Here is a 21488-nt window from a genome sequence, read left to right as displayed (position 1 = left end):
TTGAAATTTGTAAAACCAGTCGTGTGCTAAGGTAAATTAATGAATTGTCTTACAGTGTGAAATCACTCTAATAAAATCGATAAAAACTTAAATCCGATATATTCGAAATTTTCTACTTCAATATTTTTATTACAAATTATATATCTCCCAATATTTTCAATTGTATGAACCGTTCTACGCTTATGACATAAAGGTGTAAAAAAAGAAAACACGGATTCGATATATTACATACAGACTTACAATATTAATGTTGCAAAAAAAATTAAATAGACTTGGTCAAGAATATCGATTGTCATCGGTTGACCTGTCGCTGCTTATCTTATGAATACCTAGGGTGGCATCGATCGATATCTCGTTTATCCACGCGCGGTTCTTCCTCCAAGAATACCGAACCGGGAACCGGAATGTCGTTGCCGAGCGAGCGATACACCCCCGCAATATATCCGATAAGATCGGGACAGAAACAGCAGCCTTACTTTTTCCTTGCGTCCCTATCTCTTATTTGTTCGCTACCGATTGCCTCGCGATTCTTCGTCGTTGTTTCTCTCTCTCTCTCTCTCAGTCTTTTTTCTTCTCTTTTTTCAATGTTCCAGCATCGCGATTCCAGCGATATAACGCGTAGCGGCGATCGAACCCGTGCACACTCAACCGTTAAACGAATCAAGATAAGATAACGTAATTGAAGTGACGATAAGGAAGTTAATTTACGTCGGAGGGAGTTCGCGGCACGGGTCACAGTTTAAAAGGGAAATATAATAAAATGCCGGTTACGATCGCCGGTCGATATGCAATGTCCAATCTTACTGCGTTATGCTCATTAATGACTCTATGTCGCGAATTAAGTATCGCGATTTCCTCTTTATTTATCATCGACTGTATCGGGTCGTAAACGTCTTTATTTGATTCCGTGTTTCGTTCGATACCGGTTTCTTTCTGTTGGAAAAATTAATGGCGAACTTAGTTGAATACAGCAGTAAAAATACAATCGGACAATCTTCAATGTTACGATTAATTTTTATATAGATGTTATAAATGAAACATTGTATTTCCTAGAAAATAATAAATTTTTTGATGATATATATCGGAGTAGATATTTAAGATTGACGAATTTGTGAAATTTTACAATGTTACATGCAGCATTTCCAAACAAAATTAAACTTTCAAGAAAAAAAACAGGTCAGTTTCAAACGAAAGAATTGAAATGAATATCTTGATAATTCTACTTATTTTATGCGAGAAGTATAATAAAATGCAGTCATAGATATTATGAAGAATGTTGAAAAATATCCAAGGAGTACTAAAACGATATAAAAACGATTAGATGCGATAGAGACATAAGTCTAAACAATTTTTATCGACTGTAATAATTAAATACGACTGAGGAGGATGGCTTCACAGGACAGCGTATTTGTAACATTTTTATAACAAGCATTTACAAACTACTCGTCGTCGACTATCATCGTTCTGTTTTTCTTATCAGCCTCTCGCGACACACGTATGACGGCGCATCGCATGCGATTGGCGGTATGTTGTTAACAGGTAATTTGTGGCACGATAATGACCATTCCGCTGGTAGCCTTGAGTCGGCGATTCGATGTCGCGTTGTTGCGGCATGTTCCAAGCTCGCGGTAATTCATGTAACATTTACAACGCGCGGTGAAAAAGTCGAGGCGAGGTCTCGACGTAGGCGGTAGCGCGAATCGGTGAAACTATTCCGGTTCGCTATCTGAATTTGCAATCTGAATGCGTATAAATTAACGGATTAATTGTAAAAAGTTTTTACATCTATATAGATCGATCATTAATCTTGAAATTTTCGTTAAAGCAAACCTGTGGAATTTTAAATTTGTCAAAGAAATAGTTCGAAAAAAAATACAATACAATTTTGCGACGGTATCAACATTCATTCTTGCATTCTAGCTATTTAAAAATTTTCCGAAGCGATCTTTTCCCCCCGTGTTAATTTCCACGGTTATTCGAAAACAACACAATCGTAAATCGCTGCAGACGCGTCGCTGTCGTTTTCACCCATTAGAGGAATACGCATTAACGTTTTCCGATGGAATGGAAGAAAAAAAACCGCGCACGAACGCGCAAGGGAATGCCGCGTCGAAGGACGGGAATGCCGAGCCTGAGAAACGTTTCCATTATCGCCCGGAAAAAGGACACGCGATTCCTCCGCCCGGAAAGGCAGGCAGGACGTGAGGGAAAAGCGCGATTCGCCATAATGGCGCGCTCGCGAGTCGATAATAAGGGTTCGCTAGCGGCGTCCTTGAGTTAATGAGACCTCACCACGGCGTGCCAGTTGTGTCCCGTGGCGCGGATGGAAGCAAAGACGACTTATGTCCATTCTTGTGTTTACGACATTCAGGAGAGTGGCTAGTATTACGTACCCTAACTTTTTATATTTTTATTCTGTAAATTAAAAAAAACTAGTAATTTTTTTAACAAAAAATCAGAACGATAAATATTATAATTGAAGTTAAAATAAAAAAGAAAAAATATAAATATATAAATACACATCTTTTCTTCCAGTAATATATAAATAATTCGCATCTGAATAATTAACACTACAATTATTTAATTTAAATAGAAAGAATTTTATTCCATTTTTTCAAATGATATTAATGATTTAAAGTAGGTATTCTATTCTAGAAAAGAGTGAAGATTGAATTAAAAATCAATTTTTCAAATTCATGCATAAAATACAAAGGTAATTAGGGAGAAAGAAAATTATTATTTAGTTTAATAAAAAGATCAAATTTTTGCCAGAGAACAATTTTCTACAACAATTTTAATGTTTTACTTGTTGTAATTACCTTGTCGAGTTACACTACGTAATATTGAAATAAATTAAGCCGACCTTAAATGCACCCACCATTGTGCCTCCATCGAACCTCATCGGCGGTTTCGATAAAAAAGGAAAAGAGAGAAAGAGAGAGAAAAAGAAACCAAAAAAAGAAAGGAAGGAAGGAACGATCGCTTGTCGATTCAGTTGGCGTTGCATCGTTGGTGGTAAAGTGGACGCGTTTTTGTGGACGCGAAGCAAACCACGCGGGTTTCACTCATCCTCTTATCCTTTCTCCACTTCGTTTTCCTACACGGTTCTTCCTTCTCAGGGAATTCTTTCTCCTTCTCCTTTAATTCTCCTCTTTCTCCTCGGCGCATCGCCATTCTTTTCCTTTTCCTCGCATCCTTATTCCGCCCTCTCGTTTCTTTCCCAGCATTCCGTAACGGACGAACGCTCTTACGATGATCCTTTCGCGGCGCGAGGCACTTTCGGTCTAACGGTCCCTTCTCGCGCGCCATGGGATTATGCAAATTAAACGAGCGTGACGGCCGATCGGCCCCCTCGCGAAAACGGAACGAAAACGCCGGCTTCGGGCCTCGACTTGTCTCGGAGAAACTGCGCGAAGAAGCTGCCCTTAAGCTAGGTCGCGCAAACCCTGTATAAGTACATATACTTATCGCGAGAACATGTTAATTATTTTTACAATGTCTGTGTTAATCGTGTCTCTTGATCAATATAATTTTCGTATGAAATCTCTGGAAGCTGTACAACACGTCTTCTGTGTACATTTCTCCCATCTATGTACACGGAATACGAAACCCGGGTACAACTATCGCGAATGAGGTTGCGCTCGTTCGAGATATAACGAATTTACCGTGGAAACGTGGGAAGCAACACGGTTGAACGGTGTTTTATTGCCGCATCCGCGATGGTTAATAATCAAATGGTGATTAATGGCGCCGAAATGATGTTGATTTACGGCGATTTGTCATGTCTCCGGGATAAAGATTGGCCGCTCGTTAGAAATTCCCGGGTATGCTCGGTGAAGCGATAGTTAACAGCGAATATGTGCGCGTCGTGCAATTCGCTGACTTTGTATGGCAATCGGTCGAGCGAGGTACGAAGAGAAGTGACGTTTGCATGATTACAAAGTAGAAGTAGAATAACGGTTCGGCGCACGACGACAATGACGAGTGACGTTCATTAGAAAGTTAGGTGCTGAAATTAGATTGCGCTACTTCGCGAAGTCATACCGTACTTCCTCCCCATTCTATTGTTACTACTATAAATCTATAAAGTGACCGGAAGACGTTCGATTGGCGATCGTAGCTTGAGCATTTTCAGCGATGAATATTTTATAATTATTTTAACATAATTACTTATGGATAACGGGATTATCATTAAATCTCGAATAAATATTGAGTTCCCGTTATAGCTTTCTTCGAGATATTTATGTTACAAATTTCTAACCGCGGCAAATATTTTTCTTATAAACGTACATGTTATTTTTAATAATTATCAAGTTTAATCAAATTTTAAATTAGAATAAATCTGAATATATTAATAAATGCAAGATATATAGATAACTTGCCCAATCGTTTACCATTATATCGAAAAATGTTTATGAAAGTGACGACAAATATTGACGGAGAAATCTTCTCATATGCGGGAAAGGGGAAAGATGTGACGGAAACGAAAAGAAATAGCGCGAGAATGAGAAGAGAAGGAACAAGGATGGCAGATTACTATGTCTACCGCCATGGCACGTGCCTAGGTCCCACGACATAAATCAGCGCACGTGCCTCTCGCGGCCGCGAGCTTTTCCTCGGACAGGTTCAACGATCGATACCCCGAGAGGAATGATCGATGCCCCCGCGGCTTCTAATGGTCTCCGTATATCGCCTCCGAGGATAGGAAACCTCTCCGATAGAGAAAGAAAGAGAGGAAGAGAGAGAAGGATTCATATATGTATGTCCGTGAATCTATACAGGGTGTCTCTCTCGAAACTGTGAGTGCTTTTGTAATAAAAAATTGTGATGAATTTTTCCTTGATTTTTCCAAGATTAATTCGATGGAAATCTTTTTTGAAAATTTTAATAACTACATCTTAAATTAAGATTAAATCCAATCAAATTTGTCTAAAAACTTTGTTATATATTTTAACTTTAAATTGTTTACTTTCTCAAGACTTCAATAACTTTGAAACTCTTCAAGGTTTACAAATTGTTGAATAATTAGGCCTCGTTATCGATACTTTATTATTAAAACAATTTTTCTCAGTCTCAGCCCTGTTATTTTCGATGAGTAAAAAAAGATATATAATGGTTTTGGGCCACTCTGTGCAAACGCGGTAATCTGTGAGTAATCTATGGAGGATCTACGCATTACCGACTATTACTCATAATTACTGAACACGGCGCGCTCGATCGTAAGCGTAACGCGATATAATATGTCTCGTAATGAGCACATCTAATAAACGCCGATGGGTAGAAAGAAGAAGTCAAAGACGAAGCGAAGAAGATATTTTGTTGGCATCAAGCCGTCGGTCACGTGCTACCGACTGAATCAAAAAGTTGCCATGTACGGTCATTGAACGAGAGAGCAGCAGGTTGGTATTTTCATGCGCATGTGTGTGTGTGTGTGTGTACATATATGCATATTCGCCAATGAGAGGATGCTTCGTTATATGCATATATATATATATATATATATATATATATATATATATATATATTTATATATTGCAATTGCTTCTCTGCAAAGCAATACCGAGATGTGCGAACGAGGTTGTTACATAAGAGATGTATCAGACCGCAAACGCGATTGTGAGACAGCAGGAGAAAGATGAAAGGGAAGAGGAAAAGAGAGAGAAAGAGAGAGAAAGAGAGAGGAGGGAAAAGGATATTAAATGACTTGGAATGAAATCTCCTGCGAAGATAAATGTAGGAGCCAAACGTGGAGCATTGCGATTGCGGAAAGAGTATGACTGAGAAGTTCAGAAATTAATGATTGTGTCAGTTTATAAAATTGCATCTAAATAAGTTAAATTATTAAAAATGCATGTATATATGTATACATGTTGTTAATTGATAAATAATATAAGTGTCAAGTATTTGAAGTGAGAAAGAAGAATTTTGTAAAATGCAAGTTATTTATTTTTGTAACGAAATTATATAATTTTATCCTTTTTATCACGATCTTTAATTATAACACTTTCTTTAATTATAATTCAATTATTAAGATGTTTTCGAACACTTGTAAATCGTGTTATTATATTTTTAGCCAATTTTAATTCTAGTAGCACTGTTGTTTTGCGAAAAATAGCGCAATCTACTTTCTGCATGTTGAATAATTTAATGAATGTTGCTCTCATGTGTTAAATTATTATTCTACTTCTGTCACGATTATTGATTTACTCTAAATGGAAGAAACGTATGTGCATACGAAGAAGTCGACATGTAGATTTATTTTATGTGGAAATGGGGAACAAAAAGAGAGTAAGAGAAAATCAGAGTCGAGTGATTAAGTGAAAGTAACGAACTGTATAACTTTTGAATACCTGAAATTGGCAGAGAGTATGATAGACGGACAGAGGGGGAAAGTCGCGACGCATATCGTGCGAAATGTACGTGCAGAATGACGAGAGTGAGAACGGAGAAAGGAAGAGAGCAGTGGCGGAGAGGAAGAGAGAGGGAGGCAGAGAGAAGAAAGAGAGAAAGAGACCGAGAGATTCGAGAAAAGTGATTTACCGCAAATTGCCCCGTTCGCTGGAGTCGCATCATAAGCATTGGGCAATCGCGTGCATACGGCTAACGTCATGTGCGGCGAAAGAGCACGTGAATCCCATGCGAGTGAGAGAATCGAAGGCTGCTTCTTATTTATACGACAGAGAAAGTGGCAAGAAGACGTCTTCCGAGAAGATGCGAAAATGAAGAATATGTTCGCCGCTTGTGATCGCTTGGTACGCGGTGTTTTCGCGAACAATTTTGCGCGCTCCATAATTACGATCGACATCTTATTTATATAACGTATAAGGAAACTTATATATGTAGCCAGGAAGAAATTTATTATTTTGAGCGATCGTAATCGCAAATTGTCACTCGGGCAAACTTACGAGAATTGTAAATATAAAAAGAATTCCACTAGAATAATTATATTAATTAATTGATTATCGTTATAAAATATATAAAAAAGCAATTAAAAAATAATTTGCTCTCTTCGAACACAGATATGTATCTTCAAGAAATTGTCGTTACGTTAAATTCTAACGCACTTCTCTGTACATTTTCTCTCACAATTTTTCTCGGAAACAACCGAACGACTTCCTATCAGCTGTTTGTGTCGGTCAACTTTAACGCGCATAAAGATACCCGGCCGATGACTCTTGTTGTGAGGTCATCGTAATTTCTTTGCAACATTGTGTGCGTATACCGTGGGCGTGTTCTGTGAAAATAATTCAAATTTCGCAGGTGTTTCAAGAGAAATACTATTTACTGCTTCCGAGTGTGTGTGTGTGTGTGTGTGTATGTCTGACCTGCAAGAAGCACAGGGATCGTGACCTCCTGCTATCGTTCCGGCATCTGCTTGTATCGCGAATCTGGTGCAGCTTACATTCTTCTCACGGCAATTATGGCTTATTTAATTCTCTCGTTGATCCCCTAGATGTTCAACTCGCAACTTTGTAAGCTATTTAATTAACATGTATTCTAGTTCCGGGGAAAATCATTTGTCAGCAAAAATTAATAAAAAGATTTAATTTGATTACTCAAAAATTAACTATTTCAAAATGAAATGATTTATATAACTAAATTGAGGATTAATAATTACGTATTTAATCAAATTCAGTAATTTTGACATTCTCTCTCTCTCTCTCTCTGTGCCTTCTTGACTCTTCTACGAATTTTTCTCCATCATATTTTTTTTCATTATTATTTTTAAATAATATAAACACTCGATCTATAGGATATACATTTCTTACCGCTTTGATGTCAATTACTATCATCAACACAGCGACATGTGTGTAAGCGAAGCAGCGATGCAACGTCGGCTAATTCGTCGCCAGGTATCTCGACGCCTTTTATGAGAACGTATTTATCGGGTAGGATAGATCGCCATATGGCTGTTGTACGGTACATGCTTGACAAAACGAGGACTATCATCGCCGCAGCACTTTGCAAGTTAGCAAATTTCCCCAGATGCAATATCAAAAGCGACGAAACTTGGTTGAATATCGCTGAAACGACATTTGCCCTTGTATTATATGCGACATTCTCTCTCACTCTCCTCTCTCTCCCTCTCTCTCTCTCTCTTTCCTCGAGTTTTACTGCTTCTCTTCACTGAATATTTCCGCATCGCGTTAAAATGGCCCGGTCGTATCGCCCGCGGGCGATATACACTCCTCGGTGGCCCTAATCGCCCCGTACGCGAGGTTAACACCTTTAATCCTTTGTACAAGCGGATGTCGTGCTAAGCTTCCCCCAGGGATATCAGAATTCCACGTTGAAATTTATCGCCCGTTTCTTTGCTCCATTCTTCCGTTAATATTACATTTGTATTAGCTCTAATCATATATGTAAAAAATTGCATCATTTTTTTCTTTATCAATGTGAAATTAATTTCTCGACGAAAACATTGTCCCATTTTGTTTGTTTATTTGTTTGTTTTTTTTTTAAAGAAATGTAACATTTAGTTTTATATATATATATATATATATATATATATATATATATATATATATAATAATAAAATTTTTGATAAATTAAAATGGATGAGTTTTAAAAAATAAGATTGCCTTATACCTTTGCATTCTCATAATTTAATTCGCCAAAGTTCTTAATTTTTGTAATTTTAAAATTAAAATAAAAAATATTTTACTTATATATATATATATATATATATATATATATATATATATATGTAAAATATATATAATAAATATATATAAATAAAACTCATCCATTTTAATTTATAAAAAATTTTATTTAAAATTAAGTTGTCGATGTCTTTAATTTTATTTTGAGGTAGCTTTAACTTATTAAAACTTACAAATGCTTCGAGATGCAGGATTCCATTTTTACGGCGTGAAACGCGATAAATGTACATCTTCGATTCGTGGGAAATTGTAGCTAGTCGTTCATACGAATGAAACACGGCGAAGCAGTTTTCTGGAAACTAAAAAATTACTTCGCACCTCGCGCGCGAATACAAGTTCTGGCAGATCTGTCGATACATTGCGAGCTCCTAATTAATGGCCATAGTTCGCCAAGACTGCGTTTCATTCGTCGATAACGTCACGTAAGTTCAGAGTTTCGCCTCTGCAGTAATTCCATTAGGAGAGGAAAAAAAGATTCCATTTTTTTCACATATAATTACGGAACGTTCGTTCGCTTCCGGGATTTAAGATGGGCCGAATGACCCACGCGAGAGATTTATGTTGCGTCAGCGTGCGATGCTGCGAGGTATTATTCCTCAGGGAAGCTAGCACGTGTGTCTTGATGATGCCAAAGCTACCAGACGGTGGAGCCAGCGAAGATATTGTTTTATAGAGCGAAGCGAATTCTTTTTACATCTACTTATCGAAGCAAGTACTTTGAGAAATGTGAGCAAGGATTGCTAGTATATTTATTTCTATACTTAGAATTGAAACTTTTGTTTTCTTTTTAAGGAAGAGAAGTATAAAAAGAATGTATTACACTTTTTTAACACATTTTATGATATATCTTATAAGATTTCATAATTTTATATATTTTTTAATGGTACGAATGAATTGATAAAGAGAGAGAAAGAGAGAGAGAGGCATTTTCTCTGACAGCGACGGATAAACAAATGCTTTGAAGTATAAAGCGAAATGCTACGTACTAAAAGCAAGATTGTTCATGCGAAATGTAGAATGCGCTTTTACACCTTCTTGCTCTCTTTTACTTTAAAACAAATGCTTTTACAAATGCTCCAGTTTCTCTCCGTTAAAAGGTACTTCACGTTTATTCATAAAATTGACTCTTCCATGCAAAATCAAGAAACACTTAACACATTGAAACTAATCGATCATTCGATCGTTACTCGTCGCATCATCGCGTCTCGTACATCAAGACGGAATTGATTAAAATACCTATCTCATCGAACTTTCAGCGATCTCGGTAAACGGCCTGCAGACGCATTACGCGGAATTGCCGTCTGTTTCGAAAACGAAATCGCCGTTTCACGTTCCGCTCACGTGCCGTCGTAATTGCGATCGCGCATCGCGATCGTCAAAGGAGCTCCCTCTCCCTTTCCCCTTCGTCAAAAGCGGGGAATGCAATGATGAGCAACGGTGCAGACATCGAGAGTCGCGTCGCAGCGGGTCGTAATTTCTCTCGCACGACGGGAACCGTGCCGTTATACTACAGCTTGATGTCCCCGGCATAATTAGGGGTAATTAGTTGTTACGCGCAATTGATAATAATAGCCGTGTCCGCTTCTCGGCATTCTCGCCGAGACGCTCGAGATGTTTTCTCCACGTCGCCGATACACGAATGCGACGTGTTTTGTCGATCCTCTTTTTCGCAGGAGCAACGAGGGATCTGTTGCGATTTAAACCGAAAGTCACTTTAGACTCGCTAAATCCCTTCGAATTAACTTCTTCTCTTTGATTGTTTACTCTGCTGCTGAGCGGAACGATGGTTTTTCCTAGAATGGTCGAGTACAATTATACTCGCGAGAAGTGATATTCCTTCTAGTGGAATCTCATGCAACATAACCGTGCAAATCACGGGCTATTATACGATGTTTCAAGCTCAAGTATGACGAAAGAAAAAAATCAAGTATATTCATTATGTACTTTTAATAAAAGGGATTTCGTCAATCGTTATCTAGATTATCTAGATTATTACGACCGACATTAAAACTGATGCCGATAATACGACTCACAATTCACATTTATCTTCGCTTCTTTACGCTCGCTCGCGTGCACGAGTGTTTTTAATTCCGACGCGATTGCGAAAGAGAAGCGTTGAATCGCAGCGAGTTGTCGACAAACTCTCGTTTATTCCCTGAAAGTCTGGCCTCGACACTCAATTGGAATTTCGCCGATTGCCTCTGAGAGAGCGAACAACGAAACTCTGCCGCGCCGACCGTCCGGAATCGTCAGGCGAAACTTTTAGCGCAGAGTTACGCTCGTGTTTCGGTTCTTGCCCGATCATTTTGCTCTCGCATTTTATACACCGTCGCTCGCAAAGATTTTCCTAGAAACTTCCGGATCGTTATACGCGCGCTCTCGCGAATCCCGTAGCAGTGGCTCCGACAACTCAATCCTTCAATACAAAGTGTCACTTTTTTCTCTGCGAATGGAAATCGTAGTTTCGTGTGAAAGAAAATCGACTAGGATAAGCTTGAAAGTATCGATTTACGATTTAAAAAGTACGGAAGAGTCGTTGCGGAATTAAAAATTTCGTACGCAACATTATAAGGAAAAAGCATTATTACCCGCGAATTTAATTTTTAATCCTTATTAACCGAGAGAAGGGATTATAATTTAATTATTTATTTACATCTTAAGGAGGTCTTTCTCGCGCTAGCGACGTACCTTTTTCCTTGGGATATTAACTCGACAGAATCACAGCGCCGGATACTTTCGAGCGTAAGACGGAAATTACGCAATGTCGGGTGAAAATTGCGAATTTCCATATCGCGGGAGTGCGAAAATAAAACACACCCGGCGGCGTGCTTCGACATTTATCGCCGTAACTGTGTTCTTGCTTTGCATATACCGTCCCTCGCCGCTAACGTTGCCCTACCTGGAATCGCGCAATATCGGACCGTCGTGTAACTTACGTACTCACTCGGTGGAAAAGCCGGCGAGTTAAAAGTTAATAAGCGCACTTTTCCCCATCAGCGGTGTGGAAAAGCTGGCGCAAATTACTCGATCGTCAGCAGAGGAATATTATCAAAATTCCTTACTTAATTAACTCGAAAATATATTTAGTTTCGTTCAAAACAATCCTTCTAGTATTCTTAATAATGATATTTCAGATGATAAAGTCACGCGAATCATTCTACGTAACGTTAAAAATATATCCCTATTAATATCGCATACAAGCCTTTGATTATCTAAAACTAATTATTAAAGAGATTTCGGAAAAATATATATTGCTCGATTCAAATAGAATGCGCAAATAAACAAGAGCGTAGGCTATTGAATATTAAAATTTTTGCAAGTCAAACTCAATCACGTAAGCTTTCTACGTCCCTTGGTGAACAAGCAGATATCGTTCGTTGACTAAACATTCATTGCCGAAATCTCGTCCGGACCAACTGACGCTTGCATCCTGCAACAGGGGTGCTTATCGGTTTGGAATTTGGGTCAATGCGGGCAATTAGGCAGCAACAGTCACGCGGGTAATCTGCTTACGAGCAGCGAATGTGCAGCGATGTGGCGAGTGCATTTGTACATCGTGTGCGCGCGCGCGTGTATCTCGACGCTTCCTTCGAAGGATCGGCCGTGATTCGCGCCACGGTTTCCGGCGGTACCGTTACCGCGTTTCGCGTTTCCGCCGCCGTTGTACACGCATTTTGCTTCGTTTCGAGAGAAGTGTGTAATTTATGCGCACCAGATAATCCGCGAGCGAGCAAACGATAAATCATTCATCGCGGCCGAGTCACGTCACGCATTCTCCTCCTCCTTTCGTATCTCTACTTGCGCCGAGTCGTACTCGTTTACACAACGAGTACTTTGGAGAGGGCGGAAGTTTCAGGCGAGAGAGAATACATTAGAATAGAATGGAATAGAATAGATAGTTGTGTAGAATCTAGAACGAGTCTTCCAAGATGCGACAAGTGAAAGAATATATTTATGTACAAAATGCAGATAAAATAGATACATTTATTAAGAGATTTAATCCGATCTTGGAGCGAGTCCTTGAATATTTCTCTGGAATGGGAGAAATATAGCGTGTATTAATTAAATGGAATGAAGGCGAAACTTTGCATACATGATTAGCAAGTTATGCATTGCGACACGCTACACGCTACGCCTACTATGATATTCAAATAAGGTGAAAAGAAATTTGCTATTATAATTTAATATACGTTTATAAAATATCTCAGGTTATATACAAAATTATACGAAAGAAATCATCTTCTCTAAACTTTGGCTTTAAAAATATTTATTTAATTTACTTAATTAAATAAACAAGCCTAATTATTTTTATTATCGGTTCATTAAAGTAATATTTTATCGTAGCAATGTTATTATATTATTTAAATATCCGTTTTATTTATGCATATGTAATCTGTAAATTGCAGAGAATTTTTTATAAAAATACAATAAGTATAAATGAAATATATACAGATGCAATACCTATATATTTATATCTCATTTTCGAAAATTCCAGCAGCTTTCCGCTAGAATCTTCGAAAACACTTCTAGACACGACACGTCCTCGGGAATCCTGAACGTAACACGCTTTGAAATTTCCGGGGAGGATCGGCCTGGCCGGTGCATTCGCGGGTCGTCGGCCGATCACGAGATCGGGGCAATTTGGCCGCGAGAAGAGGATGCGAGCAAGCGGAAATTGTGCTCCGATTGACCCGCGAGACCTCCGTCAGTAGACAGCTTGGAGTGAGGGAGAGAGAGAGAGAGAGAGAGAGAGAGAGAGAGAGAGAGAGAGAGAGAGAGAGAGAGAGAGAGAGAGAGAGAAAGACAGAGATCAGCTCGACGCTTTTTTTCTCGCCGGAAGTGGGAGCGTGCACCTACCTAGCTACGTATCTACATGCATACGTGTGCAATGCGCGCGTGCAGCAACGCCGTTGCACTCGTCGACCTCGTCCTCTCGCTCGCGTTGTTTCAGATGCTATCGCGGCGCTGGCCGGCGGGATAATGCCGCTCTTCGAGGATCACGTAGAAAAGTCCTTTCCCACTCTCACTCTTGTTATTCCCCCTGTTGACCGTCTCTCGCGGTTATTTAAAGAGCCAAATACGAAGTGCACATATCGTGCACGCGCATATCTCTCTCTTTCTTTCTCTCCTTCTCTTTTTCGCTATCGCGATCTCTCTCGCGATCTCTCTCGCGATATATTCTCGTCTCGTATAAAATTCCCACGGGAAAAGACTCGTTATGTCGCGTGCTTATTCATGAGTCTCACGAGTTATGGGTTTCGTGCTCGCGCGCTACTGACATCGATGTGTGGTCCGTCATGTCGTTTTGCGTTATTGCTGCAGTGAAATATCGTTTATATCATTCGATTAGATATATTTATCTTTTTTTCGAATAGATTTATTTAGTCTTGACAAAAATTACCTGTTATTTAATAAAAGAGGTAAATTATAGGTCGTTTATAGAAAATCTCTTATTTCAAAAACGATATCGTGACTGAAAATAATGGACCGAGAATATTTTTGTATCTTGGATTAGAATCGTCATTTTGTGGTTTCATAGAAAAAAAAGAGAGAAAAGGAATAAGAGAAATGTCCTACATCGAATATAATCGAACGATATAAATGCTTTCTAAACCGCAAACTGACATTGATTGTACTAATTTCAAGACACTGATATTTAATAAAAATTATATCTTATTTATCAGAAGACATAGAGAATAAAAACAGAGAGAGAGAGCATGCATTATGAGATTTTTAATCGAGAACCAGTTATTTTATTTGCAACCTCAGTATTATACATGTATATACTATTTATAATTTTACAATAAATAAGAATGTACAAAAATAAAATGTCCCTATAATGCAAGGAGAAATAAAATTCTTTATAGCTTTTACAAATACTGATCTTTCAAAGAAGGTCCGGTAAAATTTGCTTATCTCGAAATTCAACACGTTTGAAAATCCTTACGAAATCCCCATAAATCCCGCGATTTTGCAGAGGAATGATCTGCAATCGATGTTACTACGAGCGACCGTCGTTTTCCCGGCGACAATCGCCCTCGTGCAGAGACTCTCTTATCCTGTCGACCGCCCGTCCATTTTCTCCCCTTCGCTCTTATATCGGAGGGAGTTATTGTCATTCAAAGGGTGGTCGAAACGAGTCGCCGAAGTACTTAGGGGCTTCGGTCGCGCGACCGGAATCTATATTGACGGCACAAATCCGCGGCAGTTCCACATCTTTCATCATTCTTGCGAACGAGATTAAAGGCTTCAACTACGAGAGATTACGACGAATTTCTCGGCACGAGGGTTACGTATTAATCGATCTCGATCGGTATTTTTCACTATATGTACGAGAATGTGACCCTCTTTGCGACGCTCTTTTCGGCGAGAATTTCTCAGGAACTCGAAAAGAGAGAGACAGCAGCTGAGAGAAGGCGTCATAATATCGATGGAATCGTCCTGTCCGATTCAGCAAATATTGCTTATTTCTCCTTAAGACATTTTCTTCCCTCTCGAGCTTTCGAAAAGTAATATAATAGATCAGTCTTCTATATGTGCCATCTGAGACTATACGTGTATTCCCATACGTGTATATATATATAATATTATATAACATACAGAAATCATATCATATGTGCTCTGGACTATTTTTCTGAAAAATATATTCTTATCTTTGACCTCAATTCTTCGAATTCTTCATAGCAAGAATTTAATAATATTCCTTATCGCGACATTTTATCATTTTGATTAAAATATCTAATCTTTCCCTTTATTTTAATCTATTTCATTAGTTAACTTCCAGGTTAGAATTTTATTAGGTGTTAAAAAATTAAATAGATATTGGAAATTAAATTTAGAATACGTGTGTGTGTGAGACACTCTCCTACATATTCTATCTTTTAATCTCTAAAAATGACACATCACATTTCATGCAAATATTTGAAATCACTTTTAAAGCCATTAAACTTTTAAACCATTTAACAACACATAGAAAATTCATATTGTTATATCTTGAATTTCAACAGCATACATATTTACAATGTTAAAATTAAAAAACGAGCGCAAACACATTAAAAAGTATCTAGAACATTATTACTTGAGATAGCATTTTTAAAGGAAAAAAGAGAAAAGATGCTTTCTTTGAAGCACCACGGTATTAATTTTAACCGACAATTTTCTCATTTAAGCGTGGAATAATAATAATCATCGCTACCCCCTTTTCTCTCTGTTTCAGGTAAGCTTCTCTTTCGCATTAAGCGCGCAAGTGCCACCGGATACTCCGGCGAGCCGGTAAGTCCCAGCTGTTACAGTTAATTAAATTTAATCGTCGCTCATCCTCATTTCGCGAGACGGACAGTCAAAGCGGGAAGGAATATCGCGATAGCAACGATAATCTCGCGGACGAGCAACGGACGCGAAACAGAGTTTTTATACGCATAAACGACGCACGTTGATGATCTCGCGCATCCGTTAAGGTCCACGCGTATTTAGATCTAATCGCGCTTCTTCTCCTCTCTCCCCAACATCATCCAGTCGCGATTAGACGACGAGAGAAATAAAGCGGAGAGATATCGCGAGAATTTAGACGGCGCGCATATTTTTCTCCACCGGGAGCCTTCCCATCGGCATCGTTCGCGCCGTTACGCACTTTCGAGAGTCGGTAATTTAGCGGAATTACAATTACGCGGCGCGGAGAAAACGTGCCGCTCGTTACTTCCCGACGTACCAGATGTACAATAATGCGGAAATGATGCGGTGGAAGAAGAGAGCAGTCGCGGCCTTTCGAGAAATTAAGAGATAGCGGTTCGCAACATTGCTCTCTCTCTCTTTCTCTTGGCGACGTCGCTCTCGAATTATCTCCTCGCGGGCGCACGGCACCGACCTCGTTTTAGCGCGCGGTCTCCGGTGCGCGCCGGACCTTCTCATCCTAGTATTTGCGAGAATGTAAATGAAGCAGATATTATTAAAGTTGAGTCGCGCGCGCGCTGAAAATGCAGCGCGCCTACCGCTATACAGCCACTTTCATTAATATCATTAAACTTTTCGCATTAAGAGCGCGCAGTCCCTGCTTCATCCTTGCCGCTACTATCCATTCTTTCTCTCTCGCGGAGCTTGCATTGAAATTACCGGTCGCGCACCGTCGTCCCTATTTTCCATTCTTGTCGCCTCTCGCAAACGTAATAAGCGAGTTTTTCTCAAATATGCACGAATTTTTTTCTCCACTCACTTTATCCGCAGCCTGTTTGACAATCTGATTTTTCTCTCGTGTCATATAAATATCTTCATTTTATTTACATAAATGATTAATTATTCTCTCTTTATTGTCCCTTGCATACATGTATGTTTGCGAATTATCCTCGAATACACGCGAGCCTCTTTCCATTAGTCATTTTATCCCGTGTTCCCTTTGATGATATTAATTTTCTTTCGCGTTATACATTTAATTTTATGATCGATATAAATACATTAGCGATATCCTGAGCGGTACAACATTTTATTCGCTGATGAGCTAATAATTTTCACTGAATAATGCAGCAATTTATAAATAACCACGGGCCATTCGTAATAAATATCTGATGTTTATCGGACGATCGAAATTGATATTGCATTATTCAAACCGCAGTCTCTATATCTCTCGTTACTTTCGAAATAGATAGTATCTTTCCCAGAGAGAAGTTAGTCTCCGCCATTCTCTTTTCTTGATTCATCACTTGGACTTTCCGCAGGCTACATTCGCTAAATTGTTCGCATGAACGATACTTTACGCTTCTCGTGGATTTATTCCAATTCGAATTTCTATTTTTCGTATAAAATAAAATACATAAAAGTGAACATTGTTAATTATTCGCAAGTTTGTGCACGCTAGCAATTCACTTCCTCCGCAAAATAGTTTCCGCATGGGAGAATTGCACCATATCTATATTTTTCTTCTGCAATATTATCTGTATATATATACTTTCTCGCGTTCGCCCCCGGCCATATTCAGTGGCGAATTTAGCGAGACGATTTCCAGATCGTATGAAATTGATAGCTAAAGAAAATTGTTTTAAATTCCAATTTTTCCATTTCACATAAGATTATTTGCATCAGTGATATTTTATTTAGATTTTTTTTAGAATGCATAATCGATGTTGTTACGGAATATACTTAATATTTTGTAACAAGCATTTCTCCCCTTTACTCCTCTTTCCTGCTTTATATTTATGCTCCAATGAACTGTATCGCTCGTAAACAAGACTTCCTAGTCTCGAACTCCATTAATTCGCCATCCATCGGAATATCGTAGAGAAAGAGAGAGCCCGATCCCAGTTACTGCCTCAATAATTCGTTGAAGCATCTCTCGCGAGTAACCGTACATCCCGTATGCAGCATATCGCGGTGTGCGTTTTTTCTTTCGTCTTGTCCTTTTTGGGGAAGTCGACAACGACGAGAACGTCGGTGAATAGGTAAGTAATTAATTTGCGCGCGGCTCGCGAATTAATTACTTATCTATTGCGAAAAGGATTCCCTTACCGTTATTTCCGGGACTGCAAACTTATCGCGTCGCGATCCGCTTGTAACTTTTTTTTCTGTAACACCAAGTCGTACCGAGCGCTTTCTCCTTCTTAGCGCACATACAATCGACACGTCGCCATCGAATGCCTTCCACCTTTCCTTAGATAAGCATTTTTAGAATAAAACGCATCACACGTAGATAGTAACGTGTATTACACGTTGTTTGAGATTGGAGAAAGTAATAACGGTGGCCCGAATATCTGGTAGTATGATATGCTTGATATAAATATAAAAATGTATTTTCTCTCTTTCTCTTTTTGCTCTTGATTTCGATCGATTTCTCAATAGCGATTGTACAAGTGGACGAGGATGTGGATAATCCGCGGTAGCGCACGGCAATTGTAAATGCAAATACCGTTCGCCGTTGTCTTTATCGACCCCGTGCCATTCTTTAACGATGAAAACGAATGCCGTTTCGATGCATGCTATGTCGGCTCTTATACCTTATAACGCTATACGGCAAATGGAGTTATCTTATTCCAACGTATAACTGTATCTGCAGAAAGTCTTCCAAGAAAACTCGCTCTCTTATACAGAAGAGGGAAATCGAGGAGGGAAATTATTATATAGAAAGTAAAGAGAGAAAGAGAGAGAGAGAAAGAAAAGTGAAAGTTGGAAAATAGAGAGTTGTACGCCTCCATATCGCAAAGTGTATTTATTATTTAGAATTTCATAAAAAGCACATTTACTCTATAATACACAAATTTAGATAAATTTGTCTTCAATAAATTATATATTTTATAATAAATAAACGCTGCGTAAAAAAGTATTTTTTATAAATAGATAATATATTTTATAGAGAAGGTAATGCATAGAGAATTGAATATTGTAGAAAATAATTCATTCGTCGAAATTAAAAAATAAAAACCCGACAATTGACAATTAGTCATTCAAAGTAGAAAATAAAGACTCGAGAATTGAAAGATTGGAAGCTGAACGAGCGCCAAACTTGTATAGTGGCAACTGCGATACTGTGTGATAAAAAAAAAGCACGATATACAGATTTATACTGGGATCTCTCATGAAAACTTCACCGTTCCGACTCGCGATCGAAAATTGATTGCGTTGGACGTTTCGTCGTATAAAAGCCGGTGCAGCTGCAATTTCGGATCGAGCCTCCTTCGAAATCGATAGTGCCTTCAACGAGAACATCGGAACCGAGTAGAACTCACAGTGACACTTGTCAAAAATTAACGTCGCGCGCATGCATGTACGATCGATCGATGGCGAACGCGAAAGAGAGCCGAGTCCTCTTTCAGTGTGTAATAAAAAGTCGGTTTTTGCCTGATGCTATAGCCTGCTGTCACGTACGTTTTTCCGTAACGTAATTCGCTGCCACGCGTTATATCATCGCGCGACATCGTCCATTTTTTAATAGTCCGACAGGATACGAGGCGGCGGAAATGCTCGTCATCTCTCCGGGGGACGAAGCGTCCTCTCTCTTTCCCTCTCGCTTCCACACACACGTACTACTCTCTCCTACACTGTTATTTTCGACATAATCCGGCTTACTGCGGCTTACTTTGCCGCATACCGAGAAGAGAGGAGGAAGGGAGGGAGAAACGTGCTTTCATTAAAGCATTAATAAAACTCTAAGATATTTACGTTTTACGTGCGTATTTCGTAGCCGTGACATAGTTGCAATTCTAAATGACTTCTCCTGTTCATATACAAAAAGCAATACTAGTAAAAAACTTGTAAATTAATAGATATTAATGTATAATGATAGTAATCTAATTTTACGTTATTAATAAATTAAAAGAAAATTTTAATTGCAAAGTGAAAATTTTTAGAGGAAAGTTTGAGTTTTATTTCAAGTTTCTTTTGCGACTTATGCGATATAAATGGAATGATATGCAAATGGAAAAATATTTAATTTAGCATTTAATTTTTCAATTAAGTGATTTTTAACTCTTTTATTGAAAGAAACCAAATCTTTCTGTGTATATTTCTCTCTTGACGCAGTGGATCTTGAAATTGTCCGACTAGTCTAGCTTTTTATCAATGATTCACCCAGTTACACCGCATTGTTCTCTCTCTTTCTCTGTCAACGGGATAAACGGTTTTACATTTCAGCTATAATTCATTTTAACGTAATTTCGTCACGTGTACATGATTCTGCATTGCTGCATAAACGGATTTATAGTACGGATTTTATCGCATTCGCAAAATACGCGAAATATTTTACGTGCACACGTACACGTATACGAGAATGATTAATATCCTTCTTCGGTGTCTCATTATACACACGGACATGCGTGTGCATTTCACGGATGATGAGATGCAGCTATATCGATATTACTTTATTACGCTCGTCTAATATTGCGAACGATATGTTTATCGTTTTTCGCGCACGCGCGTGCAAGTGATAAGCTCGGATGTTTCACTTGATGAAGTACGTAACGGGAAACGATGATGAGAGACGAAACGATGCTAAAGGTGATGCACGGGACATCATTAATGCCGCGTAGCCGTGAGCGTTATTTCTTTTTAAAAGCAGCGAGCAAATGCGCCGATATAAGCGAGTAAATATGCCGATAAGAACGTAATAACATCGTAAAAACTAGCATAACGTGTTGTGGAGATTTAATTACGAAGGAAACATAAATTGTAACGTACCGTGAACGTTCGGAATAAACATTTAATTACATTACCGTTTCTTTTAACTCGGAGGCGACTTGAATAATGCACCAGTTGGAATAGTACCGCTGGAATATATTTTTTATAGAAAAAGTTATACCTAAATGAAATATTTATAAATATAATTAATAATTCTTTATGTAGCTCTATTTGATGTTTACTATTAATAAATGTTTTATGAAAATATATAAAATATTTTTGAATGTATTTAAATAAAGATAGTTATTATTATAATATAAAATTCTTTGAAAGCTAAAATTGTGCTACATTAAGAAACTATTGAAAACAATGAACAATTCTCTAGAAAAATCTGCCGTCTCAAATAGAATCTTTTTCTAACGTTCGAAAAGTAATCTCCGTCGCATATTCAAGAGTCAGCACAAGAACTAAAGATTGGCTTTTAGAGAAGAGGCACCGACTTGTGCGATCGTCAAGAGTAAGTAGAGAATGGGCAGGAAGACGGAATTCAATCTTTTCGAACGGAAGATTTAAGGAAGAGGACGCGATATTTAAAGTTTCCTGTCGTCGTTGTCTCGAAGAGTTTTCTTGTCGCAAAAGCGGCTATTTTGCATTGATCTGCAAAGTCGATCGATCGTTGTCGGAGCGGCGATTCTCGAGGGCGAACGGTGACAGAAAAGACAAAAAAAA

At 38.5% G+C, this 21488-nt stretch overlaps 1 protein-coding gene across 2 annotated transcripts in view; it reads left to right on the top strand.

The window, feature by feature from the left end:
- Twin (CCR4-NOT transcription complex subunit 6-like twin) overlaps positions 1-21488 on the top strand; it is a 484682-nt gene that overhangs the window by 154391 nt on the left and 308803 nt on the right. The window contains exon 5 of one of the 2 annotated variants that reach the window (XM_083107017.1): positions 15880-15935. The exons of the other annotated variant lie outside the window; for it this stretch is intronic. Within the exon in view, the coding sequence (XP_082963143.1) occupies positions 15880-15935 (56 nt within the window). The remainder of the gene's footprint in view (positions 1-15879; positions 15936-21488) is intronic. 2 annotated transcript variants of the gene reach the window in all.

The sequence above is a fragment of the Camponotus vicinus genome, unplaced genomic scaffold, assembly GCF_025532165.1.
Source record: "Camponotus vicinus isolate PSW18456_S1 unplaced genomic scaffold, iyCamVici1.0 SCAF_8, whole genome shotgun sequence".
In the NCBI taxonomy this organism is placed as follows: Eukaryota; Metazoa; Arthropoda; class Insecta; order Hymenoptera; family Formicidae; genus Camponotus; species Camponotus vicinus.
This window is presented reverse-complemented; position numbering and strand designations above follow the sequence as displayed.